The sequence below is a fragment of the Acyrthosiphon pisum genome, chromosome A2 (genome assembly GCF_005508785.2).
Source record: "Acyrthosiphon pisum isolate AL4f chromosome A2, pea_aphid_22Mar2018_4r6ur, whole genome shotgun sequence".
Lineage (NCBI taxonomy): Eukaryota > Metazoa > Arthropoda > Insecta > Hemiptera > Aphididae > Acyrthosiphon > Acyrthosiphon pisum.
This window is the reverse complement of record NC_042495.1, coordinates 56,524,967-56,534,370: the sequence shown is the minus strand read 5'-3', so window position 1 is coordinate 56,534,370 and position 9,404 is coordinate 56,524,967. Positions and strand designations below refer to the sequence as shown.

At 27.7% G+C, this 9,404-nt stretch overlaps 1 protein-coding gene across 2 annotated transcripts in view; it reads left to right on the top strand.

Annotated features, from left to right (window-relative positions):
- The first annotated feature begins 409 nt into the window (after positions 1 to 409).
- LOC100160605 overlaps positions 410 to 9,404 on the top strand; it is a 10,534-nt gene continuing 1,539 nt past the window's right edge. The window contains exons 1-10 of one of the 2 annotated variants that reach the window (XR_003839492.1): positions 410 to 748; positions 2,729 to 2,904; positions 2,960 to 3,036; positions 3,096 to 3,273; positions 3,619 to 3,831; positions 3,916 to 4,063; positions 4,136 to 4,380; positions 4,449 to 4,577; positions 5,535 to 5,775; positions 7,706 to 7,948. Coding sequence is in view for 1 of the 2 variants with exons in the window: in XM_029489786.1 (XP_029345646.1) it covers positions 2,737 to 2,904; positions 2,960 to 3,036; positions 3,096 to 3,273; positions 3,619 to 3,831; positions 3,916 to 4,063; positions 4,136 to 4,380; positions 4,449 to 4,577; positions 5,535 to 5,775; positions 7,706 to 7,839 (1,533 nt within the window). In the remaining variant the exon portion in view is untranslated. Of the gene's footprint in view, positions 749 to 2,728; positions 2,905 to 2,959; positions 3,037 to 3,095; positions 3,274 to 3,618; positions 3,832 to 3,915; positions 4,064 to 4,135; positions 4,381 to 4,448; positions 4,578 to 5,534; positions 5,776 to 7,705; positions 8,022 to 9,404 lie in introns of those variants that run through there. The other variant, XM_029489786.1, reaches the window with a different exon arrangement.

Here is a 9,404-nt window from a genome sequence, read left to right as displayed (position 1 = left end):
ATCCCCGAAATATTTTTATATGCTATACCTATTTGTGAAGTTATTAAGTTAGTTAATTTGAATTACACGTAATATATTATCGTAATTGAAAACAAAATATTATTTATAAATTATAATATATAATTTTTTTAACAATATAATATAATCTACGTATTTGTAATTAAATATTAATTATAGATACTAATTATTAACGTTTAAAAAATATTTGTTCAACCATTTGCATGTGGTTGTGAGTAATATTGTAGTCTGGGGATTTTTTTTCCGGGATTCGAGATAGGAATTAGCATAGTTGTCCCGCGCAGAACAGTTTTATCCGCGGCGTCCTTTTCAGAAGATAATATCTGTTATCATTTCAAGCGTGGCTGTTATCATTTCTTACCTTTATAACTTACTTTTTAAAGATTGATTAATGATTAATATGTTAATTTATGTTTTTAATTTTAAAGATATACGAAAAGTTTACATTTGATTTGTAATTCTTTTTTGTAAATAAGTGATTGTAATTTGTAATGAAGAAAATATAATTTTTTTTAAGTTTTACCACTTGAAAACTGAAGCACTTTTTCAATAATTGTATTGAAGAAACCTCACAATGACTAACTTTACCTATCTTATTTGTCAGTATTTTAAGTTTATTATGAAAATCACGGACTGAGATATCTTAACACCTCCAGGAAATACTATCCTAAGAGAAAATAGAAAGGATATCTAGTAAAGCTCACAAAAGAAGCAAATATGTATATATAAGGTAAAATTTTAGTGAAAAATATAATTATACTCTGTCCAGAATATTCTGTGCATCCCTACGTGACACCATGCCATAGCCCATAGACACTGGTTCCAATATAAAAGGGACACAGGGTGTCGCGTGCGGAAGCACAAGAGAACCAATATTTGTCAGACCACTGGGTCTCGTCTCCCCAAACCCTGGACAGGGTATATTATTTAAATTTATATATATATGTATACATTACAAAGATTACCAAAACAAAATAAAAATTAACTTAATGTTGATTTATAACTATTAAAAATTAAAATTTGAAGTTAACATTATTCATTATACCTATCTGTCAAATGTTCAAGAATATAAATTTGATTATGGTTCCAAATTTAAAAATATTTTTAAAGTTATTTTATTAAATGCTGTTATCTTTATAAAATAAGGGTTTCCTTATACAAGGTGAGCAGTTTCTCAAAAATCTCAAAAACTATTCATTCGAATAGGTTAGATATAGGTATAGATTTCGGTAAGTCAACATTTTTTAGAAAAATCATCTTATTACTCAGTAGAAAATAAGAGTGGTTCTCAATTTAAAAACAAATTTTGTATCTCTGCAGACACTCTTTTAGTAAGCAGTACAAAAAATCTCAAGAAATTGAAAATATCGTCTTTAGGCATATTTAAAATTACAAAAATCAGATTTTGAATAACTGTATCATTGAAAAAAAAGTGGTTGTATATGCTTAGAGGATCACCCTGTATACATAGTTAAAACATTATAATATAACACTGCACTACTAATGTACTATGCATTACTAATGTTAGATATTACACATGTGTTTCATCATTACTTATTAATATTTGATACTATTAAATAATTAAAAATAGTTTTATAAGCACAATACAGATGCTATAAATTAATTTTTAATTTTTATAGATTTCTAATGTACATTTGTATTTATTTAACTTAAAATCATCATATTGGTTGATATGGCTTATAGAGTTTATAAGTTATTGTTCAAACATGCCTCTCATTATTATTTCATCAATCATTATTAAAAATTTTCTTAGATTAAATCAATGTGCCTTAATTGTCTATCTAAATGTGTCTAATTTACTTATGATGTTGTTATATTCATTGATGTTATAAGTATATAATACATATTTATTGATAACTAAATAAAAATATAGGTTTCATATTTGTTTTACTTGCATAATATAAAGCTTACATACAAGTAACAAGTAAAAATGTTTAATTAACTTGATTAAATATCACTCATAACTATTTATTTTTTAATCAGATATCAACAATTTTTGTAGGGTTTTCAGCGTTAAACATTAGAACTTAAAAATATAGAAATTACTCTTCACTGCTTTTCATAAGATTCATTTATCACTTGTATTATTCAGTAATTTTGTTTTTTTTTAAGTAGGTACTCAAGACATTTCGCTCAATGAAATATGTATCAAATAATTAAAGAATATTTTTTTTTTTTTTTCAATTGATTATTGAGCCTGGCAACTTTGGCCATTAGCTGCTTGTTTGTTGGGGAGGATACTGTAGGTTAGTAAACATGTATGTTTTTAGTTTGGCAGAATTTTCAAGTGGCACCCGTAGGTATCTACCATGCCCAGGTGGGGAATGGCAACGTCTCTCTCCAGACATCGTGACTGCCCATAGAGAAGTATCGCCCCCGAGGCCAAGATTCGAACCGGTGACAGTTCACATCCTTAGTTTGCTCGGCCACTCTGCCCCACCTAAAGAATATTATTAACCTAACCTAACCTTTCAATTCTTGTATATTGTTTTGCATTATACCTAGAGAGCTATCAATTTATACAATTTTGTAATCATTATTTGAAATAATTATTACATTTATGAAAAAAATACACATATTTATGATTATTTTAACAAAATAAATTAATAAAAATGTTTTTATACTTAAATACTGACCCATATTTTAATATATCATTTAATATTATATTATTGATTAATACTTATTTTAGGTGCCAAAATGATTTTGTTTAAGAAGGTAGAACAATTAAATGAACTATTTATGAGAAACAAAGACATGAGTATGTTGTTGAATGAAAAAGATAGAAGAACTTTGGACAGTTTGATCAATGAAATATCTGAAGCAGATATGAATTCAAATTTACTTAAGACTATTTTAGGGTTACAGGTATACATTTTTCTGTTTTTGAGCCATTACAGAATCTTTAATACTATAATTTCAGGAGAATAAATATTCCATTGAAATAATTTGGCAACTACATAGAAAACAAATAATTGACTTTGCAGAATTTATCACATGGTCAGTAGAATGTTTACTAAATATTTTTACCTTACTCGTGTTATATCAATTTGTTTCAGTTATAAGTGGGATCTTGATCATATTGTTAAAACTCTGCTATGTATGTCTGAATCTGAAGAAAAGCAATGTCAAGAAATGTTGACAGACTTATTGGGAAGTCTATTAATTTTGTTGTCTGGAGAACCTAACCATATATTTGATCAACACATACAAATTATTCAACAGTTTTTAGCTCAAGTACTGATTTTAAGTATTATATACATCAATACAAGGCAATATCTAAACAATTAAATTGAGGGGGGGGGGGGTAAAAGTTTATTTTTATACTATATAAATATTGTCATAACTCATATTGACTATAGTATTATATTATTGTATTATCATATTGTCTTATATTCATAACTTAATATGTGTTTTAACATTTTTCTTATAGTGAACAAAAAATATTCAGTATCTAAAAACTGTTAAAAGGCCCCTCCCCACCCCTCACCGGGTATAGATTCCAGATATAGCCTTGCATCTGTGTATAATAATTTATAATATTAATTTATATTTATAGATTTATTTCTTCATATTTAACAGTCAAGCTTAATAATCATAAGAAACCATAATGGATGGGTCTATTTGAAAAATCTTAAATGTTCATCTTTTTTAACAAAATCAACCATTCAAAAAATATTCAAAATAATGTTAAAAAACATGCTTATAGCTGATGTTAATTTTCATTTGAATATTGCATATGAACAATATAGATTGTATAAAACTCCAGATTCTGTATACAATATGCTTAAAATGGTACATTTTTTTATTTCTTTTAATCTGACATAAAAATTAGTTTCTTAATTTATAAATTGATGTTTATAATTTATATTATTTCAGTTTTTGGACGAAATTGATGAAGATGTTATATATACATTGATTCAGAATGTCCTAACGCACCATGCAGAAAAAGCCAATTGGAAATTGATATTGTCTTTAATTTCTACTTTTGTAAAAACAAAATCTCATCTATGTCATATGTTAAAATGTATGTTTTTCTTTTATATATTTATAATGCAAAAATTAATTTAATATTTATAAATATTTTACTTAATCGCAGTGAAATTAGAAGAATTTTTCAATCAAACATTGTCTAAATCGACTACAGAAAAAAGTTTCTTAATGCAAAAAGCGGCTTTATTAATTTTTCGCCAATGTTGTTTGGAAATCGGTCTTTGGTCAGAATACAGCAGATGGTATAGTTCTTATAAACCAAATGTAGATAATGCTAAAATATTCTACTCTTTGCTCACTGAACTATTGCCCATTGATTTACCTGCTGCTTTAGCAGCCCATATTAATACTGTAATTACATAAAATATATTTAGAGTTTGGTTATTTTTAGTGGGTATTAATATGTTATCATTTTCTAGCAACCTAAACTAACAGAATCTTGTGGAAATATACAGTCTGATTATGTTAAAAAAGCCCAGGCCCAACTAATCAAAATAAACCACGGAGAAGATTACATGGGCTTGTTTAAAAATTACGATGATTGTGAGGTAAAATAAATTTCAGCTTATCATTTATTTAATACTATATTATAAGGAACAGTGAATGACCAAAGTATAAATATAATTTTGTAGTAATATGTATTTGATTACTCAAATATTTGTATTCTGTACGACTATACCAACAATTAATGAAACTATCTAATTGTTGAGGTCAGGTTAAGCAATAACAATAAACAAAAAAGGTTTCTGTACAGTTTTGATTTAAAAATTGCAATAAAATTGGAAACTATTGTGCTAAACACATTTGTTTAATACAAACTATAGTTTTATACTTGTTTGTTATTAAATTGTTTATTTACTCTCAGTCACTGAGGCGCATATAGTTAACTATATTACTTTAATTTTAGCTAATTTAATTTATAGTTAAATTAATACTTAATTAAAAATATCTCGGTTATATTTTATTAATATTATCATAATTCTATAACAGTATTACATATATTTCAACATTTTATTACAAATATTTAATTTGAGTAAATGGTTATTGCTTCTTTGTAAGTAATTGTTGACAAATGTATTAATCATGGGTTCAAGTTCAACACTATAGAGCCATTTGTCCTACTATAAAATTTAAGATTAAGTAGAACATTATCTGTATTTCTTCATTAATTTGTTTTCCTCATAATAAAAAAATTAAATGAGTTGCATTTTTTAAGCTATGTTTAAAATAATTTTTTATTATAATGTAATTATGTACAATTATTGTATACACCATGGTTCACAACCACATATCAATTAAAACAATTTACAAGAATTTCCTAACCTATAATATCAAACAATCATTTGATGTTTTGATCGTTCTGATAGTATGTTTCAATGCTAGTTATCTTTTACTATGTTAGATTGTTAATGTGTATTATAATTTATAAATAGAGCATAGAAACAGCTTTTCATAGTATTAATGTAATAAATAATAATATTGAATCTTATTATATTATATTTCAGAACCGCCATGAAGCTGATATTGTCAAAGTGCTTGAATCCTTCAAATCAACTGGTCAAGTAATGAGAGTTGTCTTAGAAGCATGTGTTTTTAGAAACAAATATTTTATTGGTACATTCCTTAAAACTTTGATGAATACCCAATTGGTAGATGATCAGTTACGAAACAGATTTATTGAAAAATTAAATAGTATGAATAAAATTCCTAAAATGATGTACACCAAGTGGAAACAAGAACAACAAAGTATCTACTTTTCATAAACCAAATATTTCTTGTATTTTCTCAATAAAAATGATATATTTTTTTTGTATTGCTTAATAATATTATTGCATCTTATTAGTTTTAACTTTATTATGATTATTACTAGGGGGCTTTGCCACTTGCTTGTTTTGCTCGCCAACTCCCTTCAATCTTTATTTTACTCTGTGTAGTCTTAACTTTAACTTGACCAACAATGTGTCACCAAAGAAGCAAGTGCAAATAAATTATTATAAACTTTGATATTTAGTCTAGAATATTTATTAAATTTTCAATCACTGTACAATAAATCTTTCAATTCTACTGGATACACATCGTGTTCTGGAAATTAAAATTTTTTATGGCAACAGCAAGCATTTGCAGATCTCATCTTTTCATTTTTAAAAAATAAAGCATTACAATATTGCCATTTTATGGTTATACCACCGATATATAAATTAAGGCTCATCTGTTGTTTTTTTTCTCTGATTTAAAAAAAAATTTTGATATACTTTTTTGTAGTACGCACCCTCATCTGATATAGGCTTTTTTCTATCATCATATAATTTAAAAAAGAACTTCAATATTGGCTGCCAGTAATTATTTGACTGAACTATAAGTTTTTTGTATAATAGAGAGATATTAATATCTAGTGGCACAATCTTGAATTTGTTTTCTGTAGCATCATGCATGTTTTTATGTTTCAAGTACCTACATAGATTACACAAAAGTTCATTCTTAAATTATTTGATAACTTACCTAAATTATACTATATGCTATGAAATTGCCATCAGGTATTAATATGTTAAAATTAAATATTTATACTCCTGACTAGTGGCTGCGGCGCTGCGCAAACTATAAAATCTTTTGAGGCACAGTATTATTTTTTTAACACCCACCTCATGACCATAGACCAGACTAAAAAAAAATCAAAATACTAATATTCACATAAATTATACATTTTAATACAGTCTTTCATCTTTCTAGGTACCTTTCCACCCAGTAAGACCCTACTAAGTCTTGAGTCCTATGCCTAAAAAGTTACCTTTACGGCTTTACTCCATTGCTCCGAACTTAAGAATTTTTTCGCTCTAGCTAGGTTCAATCACCTTAACATATTATATTATTACCCATTATTATTCAGCTATTTATATAGATTGCATATATTCAAATAAATTTTACAAAAAAAAAGATTAGGTACTCACCTTGGAAAATGAGCTAAACGCACCATGAGGAATGTTCTATCTATATTATCAATGATTATGAAATTCAATACATTTCTTATAGTTTTATGCTACATACATACTTTCTACACAAAATATAAAGTTAGCTACACTATTAATATTTAATAATGTCTATGGACATACCTATCTTTATGTATGATATAATTCTTATGTGCATCAATTGTGATTGTGTAAGTGTAACTAACTTCTACACAACTTGGCCGTAATAAATGTTATATCCATAGATTCCCAGAGACTCAGGGAGTGTTTAAAGCTTATTTTTCAACATCTTAATGTTAATATGAGGTGGCTCATGCATGGGTTTAATTTTGACTCATGAAAATCTAATATTTTTTATTATATTTTGTCATTTAGGCCAGGCCCGGATTAAAACTATCGTAGGCCCTAGGCACTAGGCACAGTACATTTAGACATTAAGTGCATGCACGTTAATATGGCCCTGTAATGTCCAGTGTTTAAATAGTTAAGAAATCTTTTGTTTGGGAGAGGAAGTGTCAAATCTTAGTGTTAATCCTTTAAAAACAAAAATATTTACAGCATAAAAATCAAATCTAAACTTTTATTACTTTTTATATGATAACAATTCTAACATATCTTAAAAACAATTAATTTTACTCTAAATATTATATTATATTGTCAAAAACCATAAAAAACAACTTATTTAATACCATTTTGCAACACGTTTGTTTTAGTTTGGCAGAATTTTCATGTGGGCACCCTTAAGTATTTGCCATGCCCGGGTGGGGGATGGCGGCCTCTCTCTCCAGACACCGTATCTGCCCGAAGAGAAGTGCCGCCCGAGACCGAGATTAGAACCGACGACTGAGTCACCTCGGCCACTTTGTCAATAACATAAAATGTTTGAATTTATAATTTATCTCTCGCACTCATTTAAACTGCAACATCAATTGCTTTGTCATCATTTACAGAGACTAGTAAGTACCGTGCAGTCATACGCGGTGCGACCGACCTGCAGTCGATAATAAACTATTTCTATTACGTAAACGATATATTATTTATAATTATTATTTCCTAAAAATATACTATAAACAGTAATCGGGGTATCATTCATAAATACATGATATTTTACTTGTTTTGCTAACGTCTACAATCGTACGGATTAATTTATAATAATAATATAAAAAAAAAGGTGGGTAAGTGGATTTCGCTCTGCTGTACAGTAGGTTACAAGTGGGTCACTGTATAATGGATGGTATTAAATTTGAATTCAATGATATAATATCATTGTATAAGAAAAACGATTCTGAGCGGAGACGGTATGTTAGTCTAGGTATAAGACATAATATTATATTAGGTACCTATAATAAATTCCAAATTAATCATATCATAATATTTATTAGGTACTTATAACGCGTTATACATCAACAAAAAACCGTGGTACTATCATAGATATATAATAGTATACTTTAGAAGTTTCAAGTACCCACGAATAATATTATACAATCACAACAAAATAACTAAAATAGTTATCCTAGGTTTTTAATATGTAATTTCGTCCAAATTTGTACCATAGGCGTGCGCACAGGGTATGCAGCAGGGTTGCAAAGTGTTTTAAACAAAATGTTTTAAACATGTGTTTAAAACGTTTTAAACTAGTGGATTTGTTTTAAACGTTTTATACATAAACGTTTAAAACGTTTAAAACAATTGTTTTAAACGTTTTATTCATAAACGTTTAAAACAAAAAAAAAATAACAAACTATTTTATGTAACTTATAACTTGATTTTCGACAGATACCTTAATATTGTTCTATGTTAATAGGTATCTAAGTATCTTACACAGTTATAATAAATATTAATAGATATGAACCAGCTGCGTTATACTTATACACTTATACCTAGCAACAGCAATACCAATACGCCAGTCGTCAATACGACAATACGTGAGGCGTGCACACGATAACAGTGTTTTATTTTTAACCATCATAATTCATAACAAATAACAATATAGCTATCGCCTATCGGCTATCGCTAATCGCTATGGCATGGACGCATGGGTATAAATGTATAATTTAGTATTGACTATTGAGTATTGACGTATTGTACATTGGTACGTGTCACGAGTGTACGACTGTCGACTGGCGACTGCATATTGACGTATTAATTAGTAATCAGTAATCACTATTCGTTAATCGTTGTCTCGTTCTCGTAATCTCGTTGACTTAATAATATGATGACTGGCCGAAGGAAAGATGCAATTTGGAACTACTTCATCGAAATCAAAGACAAACATAAAACAACACGTGCTAAATGTCTAAAATGCTCGATGGAAATGGCAGGTCTAGTGAAGCGTATGAAATTGCATAAAAACAAAATGCATTAGTATTTTGGAAGATTCAATTGTCGATGAACCAGAAAATGATCAATTAA